Raw genomic sequence first — 21,238 nt, forward strand, 5'->3', positions numbered from 1 at the left:
CCCTTTTTCAAAGTCATCCAGAGAATTACCCTCAGCCTTTTCAGGAGCCCCAACCAGTCTGCTATTATTGCATATGATGGTTTTCTAGGTCGTCAGCCATGGCAGCCTGTGTGTGACTCCTTATATCTCTATGGACTGGCGGGAGAGCATCTTCCACCTCACTAACTCTGCTTTCCACTGCTATGGTTCTTTCTGCCCCTCTCTGCATGTCATGACATATTATAGAAATAGATTCTTATATATGGCCGACTTGTCCCATCAGTGTATTAAGAGTAAAGTTGCATTTATTAACTAGATTCAGGAAATCTTGCAGGGAAGGAGAGTTTTCCTGGGGAATTTCTTCAAGGATACAACTTTTCCATTCAGGAGCAGAAGTAGATCCATTATGCCCATGAGGGTTTACCTTTAGCTCAGGGGAGGGGACGGTCTCCTTCTCCATAGATAATGCCATAAATCAGGATCCTTCACCAGATGTTCCCCTCATCCCCTGTGTAGCAGACACTGACCTCTTGAGCGAGGCACTATAGGATGGAGGCCCGCGGGCAAACTTCTCCAGCCACGCAGCCACATCTCCTGTCACATCTGTCTCCACCTGCCGGCAGTGAGGGTGCCATCTTGGATTTTGGCTGGTGCTGCGTCTTCGTGTCTACCCTGCTTCATGACACCGCCACAGTCCACTCCCCAATGTTCAGGGACTCTAAGGAAGCTGGTCTGTTCCTCTGCCTCTGTGTCCTGTTCTGGGTGAGTGCTTCAAGATCTTGGGGAAGGCACGTCTTGCCAGAAAAACCACTTGCCCATGCCCCGAGAGTGCAAGTATGTAGTAAAACGGTCATGTCTGGAGTAGTGACAGTGCCCCTTTCAGGACAGCTGTACCTGTATATATGAGTTTGTATCATGTTGCAGGATGAGATGAATAATGCTTTTATGGGTCATGGGAAAATAAGTTGCAAATCAGTTTTACTTAATTTATAGAATAATGGACCACCCAGGGACAGATGGAACAATTACGCACCATACTGCAATGCAAAGGCCTAAAAGTATTAGCGCATTTCACATTGTTCCCACGCCACCCAAAGCTCCAAGATCTCATAATCAGATAGTAATCATATGTTGGCATTTGACCCGGTCAATCCCATTCTCATTATTACCGTTGACTCCCCAATCTCCCTCACGATGATCTCCTTACCACAAGAACATTTTGTCGTTAGGATTTGGCCTCCAGACCGCGTGTCATAAACAAGCGCACAGTTTCTGCCTTATGAATGAAAGTGCTTGGGGCACAGAGGAACAGGCGGAGGAGGACCATTAGTCAGTTCCAGAGGAATTTTCTGAATGCCAGCGCTTCCTGTTTTTGCCGTGCAATCCCTAAAATCAAAAAGCCGTTGAACCCATCCCTGAGGTCTAGTATTTCTTCCAAAACTCCCAGGATTTCATTTTAACAATATAATCAAGAAATGGCAAACAGAGCACAAATCTATTGTTCCAAGAAATGAACAAGAGCAGATCTGATGTCGCACATTAATAAGGGGAAAGTTGCTTCATTTTTGGGTCAAATGTCGAGTTCATGTTAATAGGTTTAGTGTGAATTCTGTAGAAATCAAGTGGTCGGTGGGGACAAGTATGCGTTAGTGTGGCCCCATTGTGTGCACTTTTGACAGGCAGTGTGTCTCTTATACAACGTGGTGTGCAAATTCTGTAAAGCGAGCTGGTTCTGCACCACACTGCAGATCATTGGGGAATTCAAGGCGTTATACACCACTTTTCAGTTCCATGTCGGGATATGATGCTTGGCTGTTTGCGAAGTCTCATGGACGGCCAGCAGGTATGATGCACCTGCCCTAACATAGACCACATGTGATACCTACTAATGCCTAGCAAGGTAGTTGAGGGATGCCAAGTTAGTACGGCCTTGTGTCCAAATGTGGTTGGGAGCGACACTGAATCCTTCAGAGAGATTACCGCTTCTGACCTCCAAAGGGGGATCTAATGGTTTAAGGTTGCTGGTAAAACCCAATATTTAAGAGATTCTCACCAAAACCATCCATTGATGGTGCATATGGTTGGCATAGCGGTCGTTGTATTGCTTGGTCAGACATTAAATGGCCTGAGTGAGAAGTGGGACATGAGGCAACTAGATCATCGACGTGGTGGATTCAGTCTAAAAAGGGGTTGTCGTCTTTGAAGTAAGTTGACCATGCATAGCTGGGTTTTGCACTGTTAATGAGTACGAATTGGTGTGTGAACAGCCAATGTTTCTAAACATTGCCACTCTACCTTCTGGGACACTACAATTACTGCTTTTCCAGGCCCCCTCATGTGGTTAGAGCATGGTGGAAGTATAATTTTGCATCTGCCGGCACCTCCTGAGCCATGGACGGTTAGCTCTCGGAGTGCCTCTCACCAGTCCAGTATTGAAGCCCTTCTCCACAAAGCACATTTTTATTTTAAGAAGCTACAGCTATAATTATAGTTTGCCTTTAACCTTCTAGTTTTTAACTGCTTTTTTTCCTCTCTTTTATTAGTTCTAACCTTAGGGTTAAAAATGTAAAAACGTAAAAGCAGCTCTTGGTAATGGATGAAGACAGTTATGCACATGATTCAATGCTACTTTGACTTATTACCTGTTCCGCTTGTCAGTGGACGCTACCTGTGCAGCACGAAGCAGACCATGACAAACTCCTCTCGACTGGTGCTCGCTACATAGGCAGCGCTGGCGGGCACGCTGTGCACTGCTTTGAGAGTGCCGCACAATTTTGGTCACAATTTTGCGCCAGTGTGCCCTTATTCCTCAACGCTATGCAACTGCTGCACAGAACTGAAATACTGATTAAAGCTGATCAGCGAAGGGATCCGTAGAGGAGAGACCAGTGGTAATTATCCAAAGTGATCAGCCCCTTTTATGTCTGACTCTACTTAATGATGCAGATATGTATCTTAAATGAGCAAGTTTTTCCACCCATTCTCTTTTCAAATCTACTGATAAACTGAAATAATTTTGTGAGGGGAATAAAAATAACAAGAATAAAATACAGAAGTGTGAACACCCTCTTGTAATTGGGGACGTGATTGTGTTGATTATTAGTCAATCAAATTTACACTCCTGTAACATAAGTCAGTACATGGCTGCCATCACTTGGTGATTAACACTGCATAAACTTCAGCTGTCCTAGTAAGATTTTGCTGACATTTCATTAGATGCATTTTAAAGCAAAAACCACTGTCTGTAAACCGCTTACAACACAGCAAAGGGATCTCCTTGTTGCGTTGTCAGTCAGGAGAAGAGTACAAAAAAAATCCAAGTCATTAGATATACTGTGAAGATGTAATCAAGAAATGTCTTAAATCTGACCCAGTAGTGACAATCCTTAGTTCTGTACATTCCTCTCAAATTGATAGAAAAAAAAATAAATCTGGCAGGTTGCCATGAAGCCCAAACCGCAACAGGAGCTGCAGGAGATTCAGGCAAGTACAAAATGTGCACTGCATGTGACAACAATCTCCCATATTCTTCATATGTCTGGCATATGGGGTAGGGTGGCAAGACGGAAGCCTCTTGTTACGAAGAAAAACATCCAAGCCCAGCTATGTTTTGCCAAAACCTACATCAAGTCTGCCGATAACATGGGAACGCATGTTATGGTCTTATGAGATCAAGGTTGAATTTTTTGACCATAATTCCAAAAGATATATTTGGCACAAAGCCAACCACTGCGCATCACTAAAAGGGCACCATACCCACAGTGAAGCATGGTGGAGGCAGCATTATGCTTTGGGGCTGTTTTTTCCACACCTGTAATGGGGGCTTTAGTCAAGGAAAGGGGAATTGAGAAGTTCAAAATATCAGTAAATTTTGCAACAAAATCTTCAGGCTTTTGCTAGATGAGGAATTTCACGTTCTCATCGCAACAGCGAATCTATTGACCTCCAAACTAACAATAGAATGATTTGGCTAGAAGATCAAATTTGTGGAATGGCCCAACCCTGAATCCAGCTGAAAATCTGTGGGTGACCTAAAGAGGGCACTATACAGAGGAGATGCCCCCGCAATCTAATGGATTTGAAACTACTGCAAGGAATACTGGTCTAAGATTGCTAATTCGAGATGTGCCGTGGCTGATGGATTCCTTCTCAAACAGACTTGATTACTGTCATAAATGCAAAGGTCACTTCAATAAAGTATTAGTTTAAGGGTGTGCATATTTTATACATTAATTTTTTTTTCTTTTTGTTTATTTTTCAATTGAATTGTACAAATTCTAGGCGACAGTAAATGTAGAAAAAGTTCTAAAATATTTCTTCTTGGTATGTTTTTTTTTTTTTCTTTCATTGAAGAATACCTGCCTTTTCTTTCATTGAAGAATACCTGGCATTTTTACAGGGTTGTGTAGATTTCTCTCCACTATATATATTTTGAATAGATAATAAAGTTTATTATGATTGAGTTATAGCCCCAAGTACCAGTTTACCCAGTACCTGGATTAATTATATGAGTCATCCACAATATGTCAAATAAGCAATTAGAGCTCTCCCAGTTATGGCTACCAAGTAAAACTGTTAAGCATAAATTATTTTTTTTATTCTTATTTTTTTTTGCCTGCAGCTGAACATCAGCGAGTTGTGGCAGTGAGGAAAAACGCTGTGCTGTGTTAGCATTAAAATATAATAAAACATTCTTTAGGGAGGTTGTATTGATTTCCTGCTCTTATGTTGCTTTGATCTTTTCCTCTGCGGAAGATTTTTCTTCTCCTAAATCTCAGAATGAGTCCGCTCGCCAGAAAAGCCGAACTGTGGACAGAACTTCTATGTTTTGTGCTAGTCTGGTTCTAATCTGACATTGTCTGTCTTTTTGACAATGCTGCAGTCAATCAATGAGCTCCATGGCTCGTGCCAATCACTCAGGCAGAGCTGCTGAGCTCGCTGATTGGCTGCAGTGGTATTAACGTGGCGTTTTCACTGCATACAATAACACATCGGGTGAGGGTGCGCAAATAAGTGTTTGTTTTTTTGGGGTTGTTTTTGTCTTAAACTGCAGCCAGGGCTTTTCGGAAAACAGAAAAATCCTTGTAAGGGAATCTGTCAGTAGGATCAACACTTCTCAGCCGTCTATATGGGCATGTAGGTCATAAACAGTTAAATACAATGATACCTTTTTTATATCTGCACTCCGAAGTTTTCTTCCAGAGAAATTCAAATTTTTTTTGAATCTGTAAATGAGCCGGTAAAATCTCTGCTGCAGAGCTGTGCCTGATATCAACTAACAGTACAGCAGAGCTGAGCTTGTCGTGTTACAAATGCAACTGCCCCCTGAAAAATGGGCTTTTAAGTCACAAAATGTGAAATTAAGTTTTTAATTTTCTTGCCCAAGGTTTGTTTTGTTTATTTGGGAATTGCCCCATAAAGGCTTGGCTACATTATCGTTACCACTTGGCTTTGTTTTTTGGTAAGCGCCGCCTTGGATACATGCTCACCTGGCACAATCTCTGTGAGCACGCTTAATTTATGTGGCTCTTCTTACAACCGACCGCTCTGCAGTGAGAACAGGAGAGCAGACTGTCAGTCATTACATGTCTCACACTGGTAATGCCTATTTCATTCCAAATAAGCTCTGGAGGCAGATTCTCAGCTGGAGATCCATGTCCGGCCCATAGATCTTAATAGCTTTTTACATATTAGTAAAAGCATGGATTTCTCTGGAATAAAACATTAGATCACAGATACCAAGGTATCATTTTATTCAGCCTCCTATGATCTACACGCCCATATAGATGGCTTAGGAGGGTTGATCCTACTGACAGATTCCCTTTCAACTAATAATGGATCGGTTTGCTTGTCTAGGAGGTTTGATCCATGGCAGTGAACGAGACGTGTAGGTGGTTAGAAGTTCAGTCCGTGCTGACTGTAGTATTTGAAGGTTTTTGTGTGTTTAAAAAATATTAATTGTGTACATAAGATGCATGGTGAGATTTCCTGGTGGTGCAACGTGTCCAGTAATATATTTTGAGTCATGAGATTTTTTTTTTTTGATTTTTTTTTTTTAAGGTGTCTACCAAATTAGCAAACAAATCAAAGCTCATGATGGCAGCGTGTTCACACTGTGCCAGATGAGGAACGGGATGATGCTTACTGGAGGCGGGAAGGATCGGAAAGTCATTCTGTGGGATCATAATCTCAACCCTGAGCGAGAGATTGAGGTAAGAGTGGTCATCGCTGCTGCTATTTGGTGGTTTGTATACACGCAGAGGAGAGGAGTGCTGGGCGCAGAACGGGAGTGCAGCGCGCAGAGGAGGAGCGCCGAGCGGGAGTGCAGCGCGCAGAGGAGGAGCGCAGAGCTGATGAGCATCCTTTTAGAGACAGAGTTCAAATAGGATTTTTAGGTCCTCCGATGACGGGGCAGCCCATCTCATTTCCCCTCCAGTCCTTGTGATTGGACACCTACTTGGAATCTAAAGGGTTTAATGTCCAGGATCGATGTTTACTCCATTGCAGCAGAGTCTCCTCTATGATCTGTAGCCGCTGCATGTTGCGCCTTGTGCATACTCCGCTCTGGAGCTGCCTACATATATGGCGAGTTACAGGAAATCATTGTGCTCGGCAGCATTTAAATATGGAAGATGTCAAGAAGGAGCTGTAAGTGGAGGTCATGCTGGATATATTGATTTCATGTCTAATTAGCTGCAGTTCTAAAGTGAAATGCTGCAGTAATGTGACGTTTTCCTGATCTCTGTATATAGTTGTGTGATCGCCCCGTCGATCGGCTGCTACCGGTACAGCAGGCCTCACATTTTCCCTACAGCGGCCCCTCAGGAAGAAGTGTAGTATTACCAGCCGGTCATAAAAAACAATAGACAAGCATGAATGTTTTGAGTGCGCCAGGGAGATCGACTCTTCTCTAGCGGTTCTGCACTCGTCTGCATGGCGCTATGACATGGTCTTGGTGTATACTGGGGTGTTGTAGTATGTTACCATACGTTTTATGCTGTAGTATACGACAATCAGAGCTGATATTTATTCCCTGTTTTTTTTTTATTTGATCACTCATCCGCTTTTCTTTCAATCCTCGGGCGAATTTTGTTGAAAGTCGTTCATCCGTAACATAAACACGTTTTAACCAAAAGGTGACATTCCTTGTAATCATAAGAAGCTTTTCTTACAATTAGTAAATGACCTACTTGAAAAGTTTTTGGCATGGACTTTCATGATGCACATCCCCCCCCCCCCCCCCCAACTGCTGTGATCTATGATGACCCAGTTAAGCCTCCATAGATACTAGATTAGTAGTGATGGATCCCACAGACCATGTTACGTATGTGGCTGTCGAACCGCTGTGAGACATGCCACCGCGGGGACTCGAACATATTAGTTGAGCACGCCGATGATACTCCTAGCACACGATCATGCTCAGATAACACCTTATTCGAGCACGCTCGCTCATCACTAGTGATGGATTAAATTTAATAAGGGAAAGCTGTATGGTACAGTTAAGACTAATTACGCTCCCATTCACGCATTTATCAACCATCTTCTAGGTCCCTGATCAGTATGGCACCATCCGAGCTGTAGCAGAGGGCAAACTCGACCAGTTTCTAATAGGCACATCCAGGAACTTTATCTTGCGAGGAACCTTTAATGATGGCTTCCAGGTTGAAGTTCAGGTGAGTTCCAATTTTGTGCATCTATTTTGTTAAATACCGTTTTTTTCTCCTGTACCGAACTGATCAAATGACTTCTTGTAAAAAAAAATCTGCAGGGTCACACAGATGAACTCTGGGGTCTGGCAACCCACCCCTTTAAGGATCTTCTCTTAACATGTGCCCAAGACAAGCAGGTCTGTCTATGGAACTCAGTCGACCACACGCTGGAGTGGACCCGACTGCTGGATGTAAGTAGATGTTAGGAGGAATAAACCTTGGGAACAACCTTTCACAGCTCCTCTTTTAATTAATTGGCCTGGAGCAATGTCATCGTCGTGACGTTGTGCCCGGCCGGCTCATCAAATTAAGAGCCACAGATGGCGGCCGGTCAGAGATTGTTCGCCGGGCTCCTGTTCAGACGTGGCCGCTGGACCGAGTTGTGCGAATTGATTCTTGCCATCTCAAGCGCTTTATAACTTTCATTACCCCTGTGATAGTAATGAATGTGTGATTGTTGGGGACACCTACAAATGCTGGGACACCTGCCAATACTACAGCGGGGGTCCAAATTTCCAACTTGTCCTCCCTCCAGTCCAGATTGAATAGTCATGGTTGCATGTGTCCTCTGCAGCTCCATGCAAAGACTATGGGACCAAGATGATGGCAGAGTACAGCATCACGCCATCTGTCTGTCCTGTTAACACTGGATGGAATTTCAGCAGTGATCGCACAATGCTGTGTAATAATTGGGGAATGGGATCCTTATTCTGTTGATCAGTGGGAACCCCCCAGACATTAGTTTTTTTTTTGTACTCTTCATATGTGCCAGTTATGAGAAATCTAGTATAGAAGCCATAATGCAAATCCTACTGAAAGTGCATTGTGGGCATGTCGTTGCAGTTGAAAGAATCAATGTAAGTGCCTTGACACACCCCTATTGCACTTCCGGCCTGATTTACATATAGCTTCTTCTGGACGGTGATGACAAAAAGGTATGTCGATTTGGAGGACAATCAAGCCCCTATATAGCCAAACCACTACTTCCATATCCAAAACGTGACTGGTTTCCTTTAACTTCTGATTTTTATAGGCCTGAGTGGAAAGACGCCCTGTAGTCAGCTCATCAGAGAGTTCATCAAAACAGTCTACCCCTTTAAATCTTCCTCTTTCTTGGTAGCTCTGTCCTCTCATAAGATTATGGACTGCAGAATCATTGGATTACTTTACGTTGTCATTTATATTGTTCTCTTATTTACTTTCCTTTGGAATTAATAAAATAAAAAAAAACATTTTAATATCGTAACATTTTTTTTTTTTTAATTTATTTTTTTTGTTCAGGAACCTGGACACTGTGCGGACTTCCATCCCAGTGGAATAGTTGTAGCTATTGGAACTCATTCTGGGAGGTAAATCCTGAGATTGTAGTGGCTGTGAAGATCGTACAGATGATTAAGCAGCTCTCTAGAAAGATGATTGAGGGTCTGATGCCCCCATGGACCCAAGAAAGGGGGGAGAGTGCCAAGTCTGTGTGAATGGAGCAATAGTGAGCATGTGCGACCACTTCTACAGACTGGTAGTGGTCGCACATGCTCAGTGCTGTTTATTCGCACACAACTTTCTCGTGAGTGGTGATGATTAGTGATGAGTGAGTGTGCTCGTAACTCGAGATTTCCAACCATGGTCGGGTGTTCTCAGAGTATTTTGGGCGTGCTCGTAGATTGTTTTTGTCTCCGCAGCTGCATGATTTGCGGCTGTTAGGCAATCCCTGCATGTGTTCATGTTGTCTGTTTGTTAGGGATTCCCCACATGTATTCTGGCTGTCTAGCAGCTGCAAATCATGCAGCTGCGGAGACTCAGACATAATCTACGAGCACATGCAACATACTCGGAGAACACCCGAGCATGCTCAGAAAACCCGAGTAACGGGCACACTCGCTCATCACTAGTGATGATCCCAGTGATCGTCCATTCGTATGTCATACATTTGTCACCAACCCTGTGAATAGATGATTTATGTTTATACCCGCTGGTTAGACTTTCTGCTGGATCTAACAGATAGATATGGCACCGCCGGCACCAAAAGTCTCTTCACATTGTTTGGCTTAATGATGTGATGCCCAAACAGGTTCCAGAAATGGCAGGGTTTACTTGTCTGTTCATTACCTGCCTATGTTGGATGTATATGTGTAATAGTATAATAGTATTGGAAATGGCTATATGTATACTGGCAAAATGCAACAAAATAATATTTTTTGCGTTCATCTATGGGAATAGATATAAAGATGGATATGTACAGAGAATAGATGCTGAATGTACATAACAAAATGAAGTATTAATTACATTAGTGGTTTTCTTCTGGGACATACAGGGGTAAGAAGAAAGAAACAGCTTCTTTTGATGTACCAGTAAAATTAACCATCCATGTTCTATAGTCCCAAAAGTAAATAACAAAGAATCCACCATTCACAATAGAAGAGTTCACAGCTCACCTCATTCTCCTCTTTGACTAACACCTTTTATATACAGTAGATCACAAGATCCACCATTCACAATAGTAAATATCACAGCTCACCTCATCCTGTACAATGACTAATATCACCTCTATATACAGTAGTTAACATTAGATCCATCATTCATAAAAGGTGATTTCACAGCTCACCTCATCCTCCTGTACAATCACTGATAACACTTCTATATACAGTAGATAACACAAGATCCACTATTTTCAATAGGTGATATCATAGCTCACCTCCTCCTCCTGTACAATGACTGATGACACCTCTATACAGTAGATAGCACAGGATCCACCATTCACAATAGGTGATGTCACAGCTCACCTCCTCCTCCTGTACAATGACTAATAACACCTCTATATACAGTAGATAACACAAGATCCACTATTCTCGATAGGTGATGTCACAGCTCACCTCCTCCTCCTGTACAATGACTGATAACACCTCTATATACAGTAGATAACACAGGATCCACCATTCACAATAGCTAATGTCACAGCTCACCTCCTCCTCCTGTACAATGACTGATAACACCTCTATATACAGTAGATAACACAAGATCCACTATTCTCGATAGGTGATGTCACAGCTCACCTCCTCCTCCTTCCCATCACAATGATCTGCTCCCAGATTAGTGTATCCTCTCATAATACTTTTTTAGAAATGGGGTTTGAGTCGGTCTATCGCTCCCGATGTCCATTTATATATATAGCGGAGGTAGGCACATGCAGTGCTGGAGCTCTGATCTTGCTATTCTGCTTATTTCTTAGATGGTTTGTCCTGGATGCAGAGACCAGAGATCTGGTTTCCATCCACACAGATGGTAACGAGCAGCTCTCGGTGATGCGATACTCGATCGGTGAGTGATTCCTGAGAGTAAATGATTGTTGACTGTAACATTGTACTGGTCGCCATCTCCCTTTCAGCTGCACTCCCAGGACATTCGGACACTGAAGGACTACAGTATGTTCACTATGTGTCATGAATGGAAGTTATCTGCCCTTCTCCTGGAGCGCTCTTGTCCCCCTGTTGATGCTTTTTATGGCTTAAAGGGGTTTTCCAGTTTCAGAAATTCCCTGTCCCCCATCTGCATTTTGTGTTAAAAGAAAAACACAGAAACAAACCTGTGCTTTACTTTCCCTCCCAGTTCCGAGTCTACAGTGCTGTTATCTTTGCCCATTATTGTCTACAGTACTGACATCGCATAGGCAGCACTGCAGACAATCACACCATGAGCGCAAATGCTGCCGCTGACTTTAGATAGGTATAGGACTTACTGGAGGTGTATAACTGTACGGCTGACCGAATACAGATTTGTGCAGAATTGCTCCTGAGAGCTGGTTTTCCCCTTGCAGATGGAGCCCTGCTTGCGGTGGGTTCACACGATAACTTTATTTACCTCTACAATGTCTCAGAGAATGGAAGAAAATACAGCCGATACGGAAAGTGCTCTGTGAGTAGTGCGGATGAATAATGGGGATTTTTGGTGCATTTCTTTTTTTTTTTTTTTTTTTTTTTCTCCTTTCCTTAAATCCGTATATTTGGGGCTGAAAATCAACTTTATTTTTAGTAAAATAAAATGTGCACAGTTTACCTTCTATAGTCTGCGTAAGTTGTCGAAGAATCCGAGTGAGTCGGTGAGCTTGTTCTGATGATCTTACTGGAGAGTTTGTAACTTTTATGTCTTTTTTTTTTTTTTCTTCTGCTCCTCTTTGAAGGTTCATGATCTCAGACCACATCAAAGTTAAATGTGCAGGAAAGAAAAGAGCCTGTAAAGGCCAAACTGTAAAAAATTTTTTTTTCTTTTATTGAAACCCATTTCCAAAAAAACATTTTGAGCTCCCAATATTTGTTTGTATATGTATTTGGAGTTCAAAATGACTTTTGAAAACGGTTTTCCACAAAAACAAAATTTTGTACAGTTTGGCTTTTACAGGCTTTTATTTCCTCCTGCACATTCAACTTTGATGTGGTCTGAGATCATGTAATAGTCCAGGCAAACTGTATATGCTTTAATACCATATGCAGAATCTTAGGGTGGCTTCAATGACCACCAAGGTTACGAGCACCGCTCTTACTATATTTCTTTTTTTTTTTTTATGTTCGCAGGGACATTCCAGTTACATTACACACCTCGACTGGTCCCCGGATAACAAATACATAATGTCAAACTCGGGAGATTATGAAATATTATACTGTAAGTAGTGTAAAGGGTGTTGTACATTCAATTAATAGAAGATGTGCTGGGTTCACACTGGCGTTTAGAGAACATCCTGTGATGGACACACTCTGCCAGGCGGACCCTCCGTAACTACGACGGGTGTCTGGCAGGTTTCCAGTTGTTTGGTCGTCATTCTACTGACTTTGCGTCAGAAGCTCCAACTTAAGTCAGAAGTTGACCTTAATAAAGTCTATGTCTCCGTATGGAGCCCAGCTTACTCGTATTCCATTCACTGGGGAGGAGGAGTGCATGGGTGATGCGATTATCATTCCTTGTGAACAGCCCTACAGTGTTGTAGAAATATACTGTATCTGTTCCCCTATCCCTATTACTACCTTACATAATGATTCTTTATTCTCTCTTGCTTTTTTCTTTTGCCTCCAGGGGACATTCCAAGTGGTTGTAAATTAATTCGGAATCGTTCAGACTGCAAAGACATCGACTGGGCGACGTACACCTGTGTGCTAGGATTTCATGTGTTTGGTCAGTAGCCCTACGTGGAGTAGACAGTGTTAGATGTTCAGTTATGGTCCATTTAGAGGTTATATTCTACAACTGGGTAGAGCAGGACGACAGGCGAGGGCTCGCAGAAGAATGGCACTTGTGAAGGTGCTGACCCCGGGTCTTTCTCAGGCCTTGCTTTATGCCGGATATTAAAGTAGAGATGACATATGATTATCGGAAGTTCTCGTTATTGGGAGTCCCGGTGCTCAAACGCAACCAATTGACTTGCTCAAGGCACAAAAAAAGGAGCCCTCACCCAGCCCCAGATCCCAAAAAAATTAAAATGTTACGGATCTCAGAAAATAGTGACATAAGTAAAAACTTCTTTTCACATAAATTTCGGAATTTTTTTTCAACACTTAAATAAAAAATTAGACTATACATGGTATATAGTGGAATTGCACTTTTTTTTTTTTTGCAATTTCACCACACTTCCGATTTTTTTTTTTTTCCGGTTTTCCAGTACAATATGTGGTAAAATCAATGGTGTCATTCAAAAGTGCAACTTGTCCCACAAAATACGCCCATATTGACGGAAATATAAAAAGGTTATGGCTCTTGGAAGAAGGGAAGGAAAAAACAAAACAGTCAAAAATGACCAAGGCGAGAGGGGGTTAAATGGATAGTAGTATTCCTGGCATTTAAGGAAAAATTATATAAATATATATATTATTTTTTATAAAAATTGTTTTCTTCCCTTTTAGGCGTGTGGCCAGAAGGATCAGATGGCACAGATATTAACGCATTAGTCAGATCTCGCAACAGAAAGGTTATTGCTCTCGCCGATGACTTCTGCAAAGTCCACCTATTTCAGTATCCGTGCTCCAAACCAAAGGTAACGAGAATCCTCACCACTTAAATATTAGTTTTACTGTTAATTACGTACAATTAAAGACAAAATACAGACTAAATAAAAATGTGTCCAGTGTACTGAAACCTAGTCCATATTAAACCCACCTTCCTCATTTTTAGCACCTGTAGAGCCCTAAGCTAAGACCTGGTCATGACTTCATTTTTGTTTTTTTGTTTTAAGGCTCCAAGTCACAAGTACAGTGCCCACAGCAGTCACGTAACCAATGTCAGCTTTACCCACAGCGACTGCCACCTAATTTCAACAGGAGGGAAGGACATGAGCATCATTCAGTGGAGACTGATAGAAAAGGTGTCGCTCGCCCAAACTGACAATGTAGTCGAAATAAATGCAGCCAACACGCCAACCGTAACCGAGAAGGTTGTGCAGGAAGTTACCGCTACCTCCGAGCCAAAAGCCGCTGACGAGGAAGTCACAGAAGCGGAAGAGTCTCCCGAGAGTCCAATACAAGATGCTGGAGAAGAAAATGCTGTAGAAGCAGAGTATCAAAACGAGGTGCAAAGTGAAGAAAGCAGTCAAGGAGCCGTGGAGGAAAACGGGCAAGAGGCCTCTAGTGAAATAAACGAGGAGTCAACGGATTCTCCTGCCGTAGCCGAAACCCAGGGAGAAGATTCACCAGTGTCTTAACAGTGTCGTAGTTAACTTTTTCTTTTTCTTTTTTTTTGGACCTGGTGTGTGAGCTTTCGTTATGGGAAGAAGGGTTTAACTATCAGGAGACTATTTGGCTGGAATATGACACCATACTTGTGTGATGTAGGCTCCGGAACAAACTGTACACAAGATCCCCAAAAAAAGCCAAAGCTGGACGACAATGTAGATTATTGACTTATAAGAACCAATGTCACGATGGTCCGTTGTACATAATTATTTTTTTGTTTTGGTTTTTTTTTAGGGTCAAACTGGGTCAATAAAATCTAAAAAAAAAAATATATATATCTATAAATATATATTAAATAGAGAAGCAAACCTGATTTACTGAAGACCTATTATACCAATGGTGCATAAACACCAAAGGGTGATCCACTCTGGATTATTTTTCAGGGTAAAAATCCTGGAGCCACGCTCGACTTTTTGGAGCGACTTTGGTGGATATTATGCAATTTTTATACAGTTTTAGATAACGTTTGCCATACCAAGTTTGCCCTAATTGCTGCTACCTACTTTTTTTTTACATTTTTTTAGGACTGTTTTTACTGCCTATATTTAGCAGCATATTTAAAAAGATCTTGCTTTATCCTGACCAAGCAATATTTTTTTCTTCTGTTCCTAATATTTTTTTTTTTTTTTTTTTGCAATCCAAATTCACATTTTGCATGTCTATTCACAAATGTAAAATAAGACCATTTGCATTTGGGAAAAGGAAGGGGGGGGACAAGTGGTGTTTGCAGTAGGATTATAATTCGATCACCCACTAATTAAAAAAAAAAAAAAAAATATTCACGGTCACTGATAATGGTGCTTGGCATTTCTAAGTGATTTTTTTTTTCTTTTTTTATTAACTTGTAATGAAAATTTAAGTTTAGGTTAGTTTTATAGTTGTTGGGTTGTTTTTTTTTTTTTGTTTGTTTTTTTTATATCAAGCGAATGCATTTCTCACACAGCCAAATCTCTTTATGGGAAATGTAAAAAAAAAAAAAAATGCATTTTCTTTGTGAATATTTAAAAAAACAAAAACAAAAAAAATTAAGTAACTTTTTGTTTATATTTTATTTGAGTTAATTATTATTATTTTTTTTAATAAATGCACAAGTCTTAAGTGTGCAAGAGTTTACATCATTGCGCCATTCCAAAGTGCATCTAAAATGTCATTCCCTTCCAGTATCTTCTCAGGAGAATCGCTACAGATAAAGGGGTCATTAGAAGAGAACAAGGGGGCCGCCCAAAAGACATCACAGACGCAAACGTACAGTAAAATTATATGGCAAAATGTTTATGTATGTGTCTATAGATTATATTTGTCTATCTCCATATATGTATGTGCATACGGGAGTATATACACATACATTTATCTAAAGATTTACACAGATGTATTCTCTTGTTTACAGTGGTCCTAATAAAAAAAAAAATTCTTCTTGTTTTGAAGAAAGTAAAAAAAAAAAAAATTAAATAAATTCCAATTCCGAACAAGATGCGTCTTCACCATGTAATACCTATAAAAAATAAAAAAAAAAATAGTTTTTCTTTTTAAGAAAAAATTTAAATTTCGCAATTTTTCAAATGGCGTGATAAACACCGCAATTGTTCGGAATGGAAAATAAATAAAAGTTGCTGTTACTGAGGAAGAATTAAGTTGGAGGCTTATGAAATGACAAGTATGCAAAAAGCCTCATCCGGAAATGTAACGACAACTACTGTTTGTTAGATATAAAAAAATAAATAAATAAATAAAAAGTAATATTAAATATGTGATTTATGGATGGAAAAGAGTTTTAAACTATGTAACTGTAGATGTTTTCAGGTTCAAAAATTGTGAATGAAATCTGAATCCGCGTATTTTTCATGTGAAGATGTTTTGAGCCATTTCTATCTCATGCATTCCTGTCTCATGACAGTAATTTTTTTTTTTTTTTGACATTTAAGAGCAAAATAAAATCATACAATATACGTGGATGTGTTTTTGGAGAGCTTAATTTTAGAGAAGTTTTATAGGAGGAAAAAAAAAAATTCCCCTACCTCAACATGCCGTTTGATACGACGCAGCTTTTGACATCCCGAAGTTAGTTTGGAAAGTTGCAGTTGCAAACCCTTTTCTCAGAGCAGCCAATGTTGGTAGGTTGTAGTATTTTTTTATGCGGACCATGTAATTGAATAAGCAAGAATGTACTGTGTGGCCAGGTATCAGTTTAACGTAATATTTTAAGAAAGTGTGAGGGGTCTATGAATTCTGCTGGTGCCATTGCATTATTGATATACAGGGTGGGCCATGTATATGGATACACCTAAATAAAATGGGAATGGTTGGTGATATCACCTTCCTGTTTGTGGCACATTAGTATATGGAGGAGAAACTTTTCAAGATAGGTGGTGACCATGGCGGCCATTTTGAAGTCGGCCATTTTGGATCCAACTTTATAAATGGCCCACCCTGTACAGAGAAGGAATAAGGAACGGGAGAAGTCAGATCACCTTTTGCAGTCGCTTTCCAAGAATGACTTCCACACGCTGAGCCACCTCGGCTTGGGCATGCAAGTTCCAAATAATGAAGAAAAAAGGTACTCCAGCTCAGAAAAATATAAAATTTCGTCTTTAATGGGAAAAATTCATAAAAACGGGCACAATGCGGACAACATATAGACCCCAGAGAGCTACCAACCGACGTGTTCCGACACTCCGGTCTTAATCATGGTTTTATGATTTTTTTTCTATTGCATTATTGACAACCAATCCTCTCCCCCATTACTGTGAGCGGCAGTTTGCACCCTGCCTGTGACATGCATGCTGCTGCGTTAAGACAGTGCAGCCTCTCCTGTGCCTTTTCTTATGTCTTCAGGCCCTCGTAGGCATTAGATAAATCATTTTGCCAGCAGCTATCTCTCCTGACTCCTCCATACACAGGAACACTTGGCAAAGACCTCCCTTGTTCTCTGAGACAGGCTGATAGACTCCTCGGTCTCCTATTTTTCTCTTAATACTATTTTAAGAGCACTATTGATCCAATCGTGCTGTACATGAAAAGGGGGTTACATACAAATCTAAATTACAGTGAGCAAACTAATAATGACAGACTGGTACAGAGGGGAGAGAGTCCTGAGCATGCAGACTTCATGCTACAGGATAATGGGGAAGGAGACAGTAGGTTCGGGGGTTTGCAGCAGTTCTGGTGGAGATAAGGTGGCAACAAGGTCATTGTAGGCTGTAAACTTTCTTGAAGAGATGGATTTTCAAGTTCCTTTTGAAAGTTCCAAGTGTTAAGGAACAGAATTCCAGAGGATGGGGGATACTTTGGAGAAGTTTTGGAGACTATTTGCTGAGCAATGTATAAGTGCGCAGGACAGAAGGAGGTCTTGAGAAATCTGAAGATTGTGTTGCAATACATCAGGAGATTTGTTTGGCAAGATTCGGAGGAGTCAGATTATGGACTCCTTTGTGGGTCAATGTTAGTAGTTTGAACGGGATAAAATGGGGAGTTGGGAACCAGTGAAGGGTTTGGCAGAGCGTACAAGTGGAGGAGTAGCGAGGAGAGAGGTGGATGATTCGGGCAGAAGAGTTAGTGAACCTGTTGCCAGGTTTGGCCGATATAAGATGTGGCTACTGCCTTTCAGGGCTTATCTACAGCATTCTATAATGCTATAGATAAGCCCTAGAGTTCAAGGTTTTTTGTTTTTTTACTTGTTACTGTATTCAATAGTCCCTCTTAGGGGACTTGAAGCTTCGATCATCCACTCGCTTATGTATAGGAGATTGTGATTTATGCTGTGAACGCCGGATACGGGAGGAGGATCGTGATGACGTCGACCCACGCTTACGTCACGGGCATGCCGATGGGAGCGTGGAATGACAATCCCTCTGCTGGCATATGTTAAATAATCCCACTGTCAATCTCTGACAGTGGTATTTAAACAGGTTAATAACTGCCGGTGGAGCTGTTCTGAAGCAATGGCAAAAAAGTCGACCTAGGGAGGGGCGAGTAGGGGATGATTTTATTTTATTTTTTTCCATTGCCATGATGAATTACTAAAAATAACAGTAAAAATCCTTCATCACCGCAACTACTCAGGGCTTTCTCTATTTGTCCTGATTAGGGCTGAGCTGCAGTACCGTACTCCGCCTATAGACATGAATGGTGCTGTTTCTAAAAAAGAAAAAACTGACTATGATCAAATTTCATTTTTTGAGGACATAAGCGATAAAAAAAATAAAAAAAAGACCTTGCTGGTACTGTGTCCATAGATGAGTTTTAGACCAACATATCATCCCTTCTAAAATTTCTAATAAACAGTGATCGGGACCAGATGGTGTGAATTATACTCTGGGTTCTGCTGCGAATAAATGAAGCCACTTCCAGTAAGCGGGGGCTACTACTGGCCTGGAGGGGTGTCCTAATATTCTTATGACTGATGGAAGTCGTAGTTGCAGCCAGACCCGGCACATAAATCACATTGTAGTCACTGGTTATTCTGTGGATACTTTGGACGTGAGTCGCTCTGGAATAATAATCATGGGTGGACGGACGAGCTGCAGATATCTCAATAAACTTGTAACAATGAAGTGTTTCCTGCGGTGAGTGAGTAATCAGTCACTGATTATTGCTCAATGGATGAGGTGAGAGATTAGTCTGGATGTTTGATGGTCAATTCACTCTCCACTGACCGGACTGGCAAATCCTTGGTCAAGTCATAGTCAGGACTAAGACATTTATGCATTAAGCAGAAATGGTGGATTCACATGTTTTATTTTCTTTTTCTTTATTCCATAAACTACCCTTATAATAAACCTCAATCCATCTGCCTACCATAGAAAGGAGCCTGCACTGAACTCCCAGAAGTGTGTTAAAGGGTTCTCATTTCACCTGCCAGTGGAGAGACCTCGCGGCATACAGACTTTCACCCACGAGCCATCATAGTTCTGACCCTTGAAGGCATGGACTACTCCATACCTCCGGTGTGGTGTCCTGTACCATCTGGCACCACAACCGTTACGTTCCAGAAGTTATGTTGGATCTTTATGGCTTGGACTTGTTACTGCACATCCCACAAGTGAAACAAAAAAGTTCCAGATAACACTCTTACGACCTTGAATGTATAGGTACACCCAAGGTCGTCTACCCCCCTTTGATGTTGGCCAAGGCACTGAGCTCACTTCTTGTCATGTGGCTCGAACAGCTGTGGGTGGATTATCCATCTGTTAAGTTAAATACCACTGTCAATCAGTGACAGCGGCAATTTAACAGTTCACCGGAAGCGTGTCATAAGACCCGCCCATCGGTGCCGCTGTCACATCATCGTGGGATGCCTATGCGTTGGCATGACAGTCAGGGGTCTGCAGGACACCCCTGTGTTTGTCATTCTAGATCTGGGTGCACGGATGTGCTCTTTAGTCAGCGAGCATTGGGCGGTGCTCGATTTCAAGCTTGAGTCCTCGCCCCACATGTTTGGCGCCTGTTACGCAGCCAATATGCATGTGGGGATTGCCTGCGTGTTACTGTCATGCCATAGCCATCTTGGTAGTGGGATTACTTTGGGTAGCCGTGTGACATTATCTGAGGTCTTAAAAGAACAGGCGCTGCCCAGTACGGCATGCAGATGCCATTGTACATCTGACAGTTCGTATTGGAGGAACAGAATGCTTGTCAAGGCCTGTGAGCACGCAGTCTAATGAATCAGTCCTGTAGTGCTGAAGCTGAGCCATCCTACTAACAGTTCTTCTAAGGGCTAATTGTTTGCTTTGCTGTTTGTGTCACGTACATTCTGCATTTAGTCTAGGGAGGGAGAGATAGTTGCAGGGATGGTGGCACAACAGTCTGTAGACAGAGATTAAGGCTGTGTAGTCCCTTGGGTCCATGAGTCAGAAGGCATCTGCAAAGCCAACTGCAGAGACCTTCTGCAGCCTGTGACACACCTGTGGCAATGGGTGATAAATTTTACCCAGCAAAGTTTATTTATGCTTTTTTTGGAGTGTTAGCGATCACAAAAATGTACCCCTGAGGATTAAGGTTAATTTAGGGGTAATTTAACCCAGCAAAAATTTTAAAGACTTTTTTGGAAGTGTTTTTTATAACACCAAAATGTACAATAGACCACATAATGCTGTATGGGTGTGTAATTGAATCCAGAAACAAATGTTAAATGCTTTTTGAAAGTGTTAGATATTGCAAAAATGTACCCCAGAGCACCGAATACTGAGTAATTTAATCCAGAAAAAAATGTCAACACTTTTTTTCGAGTGTTAACTAACCCCAAAATGTACCACAAAACATGTAATACTCGATGGATCACACAATATATAAAAAAGGTTTCACACAAAAAAAAAATGCAGCTGGACTGGGTGTTTATAGACTTCCTGTCTGCTTCTGGGAATTGTTGGTGATTAGTGATGAGCGAGTATACTTATTACTCAAGTTTCTCCGAGCACGCTCGGGTGGTCTCCCGAGAATTTGGATGTGCTCGGAGATTGCTTTCCTCGCTGTAGCTGCATGATTTGCGACTGCTAGGCAGCTTGAATACATGTGGGGGTTGCCTGTTTGTTAGGGAATTCCCACATGTGTTCAACCTGTCTAGCAGTTGCAAAGCATCCAGCTGCAGCAAGGAAAACGAAATCTCTGAGCACATCCAAATACTCGAAGACCACCCAAGCATGCTCGGGGAAACCCGAGTAACGAGTATACTCGCTCATCACTATTAATGATATTTCCATTTTCCCCTATTGGGGATTGGAGCTATAGCAGTCTATCTTCCTCTTTGGTGCTGTTGGAGGACATCTGTGTTACCTCTCTGAGTCTACTCAAGATAAGTGTTTTACATGTTCTTGGGTAGATTTCGTTGGTATATAACCCTCAAAA

General features: G+C 41.5%; 1 protein-coding gene across 7 annotated transcripts in view; it reads left to right on the forward strand.

Moving 5' to 3' along the window:
• The window catches only part of EML4 (EMAP like 4), a 160,316-nt gene extending 145,159 nt beyond the window's left edge, over window positions 1-15,157 (forward strand). For 5 of the 7 annotated variants that reach the window (XM_077282359.1, XM_077282362.1, XM_077282360.1 and 2 more), the window contains 10 exons: window positions 6,040-6,191; window positions 7,527-7,652; window positions 7,748-7,879; window positions 8,970-9,037; window positions 10,915-11,003; window positions 11,500-11,597; window positions 12,254-12,341; window positions 12,750-12,848; window positions 13,574-13,704; window positions 13,903-14,517. In XM_077282359.1, the coding sequence (XP_077138474.1) occupies window positions 6,040-6,191; window positions 7,527-7,652; window positions 7,748-7,879; window positions 8,970-9,037; window positions 10,915-11,003; window positions 11,500-11,597; window positions 12,254-12,341; window positions 12,750-12,848; window positions 13,574-13,704; window positions 13,903-14,367 (1,448 nt within the window). In that variant the 3' untranslated portion in view covers window positions 14,368-14,517. Of the gene's footprint in view, window positions 1-6,039; window positions 6,192-7,526; window positions 7,653-7,747; window positions 7,880-8,969; window positions 9,038-10,914; window positions 11,004-11,499; window positions 11,598-12,253; window positions 12,342-12,749; window positions 12,849-13,573; window positions 13,705-13,902 lie in introns of all 7 variants that reach the window. The other 2 variants (XM_077282366.1, XM_077282365.1) reach the window with 2 other exon arrangements.
• The last annotated feature ends 6,081 nt before the right edge of the window (window positions 15,158-21,238 follow it).

The sequence above is a fragment of the Ranitomeya variabilis genome, chromosome 2 (genome assembly GCF_051348905.1).
Source record: "Ranitomeya variabilis isolate aRanVar5 chromosome 2, aRanVar5.hap1, whole genome shotgun sequence".
NCBI classification, from domain to species: domain Eukaryota; kingdom Metazoa; phylum Chordata; class Amphibia; order Anura; family Dendrobatidae; genus Ranitomeya; species Ranitomeya variabilis.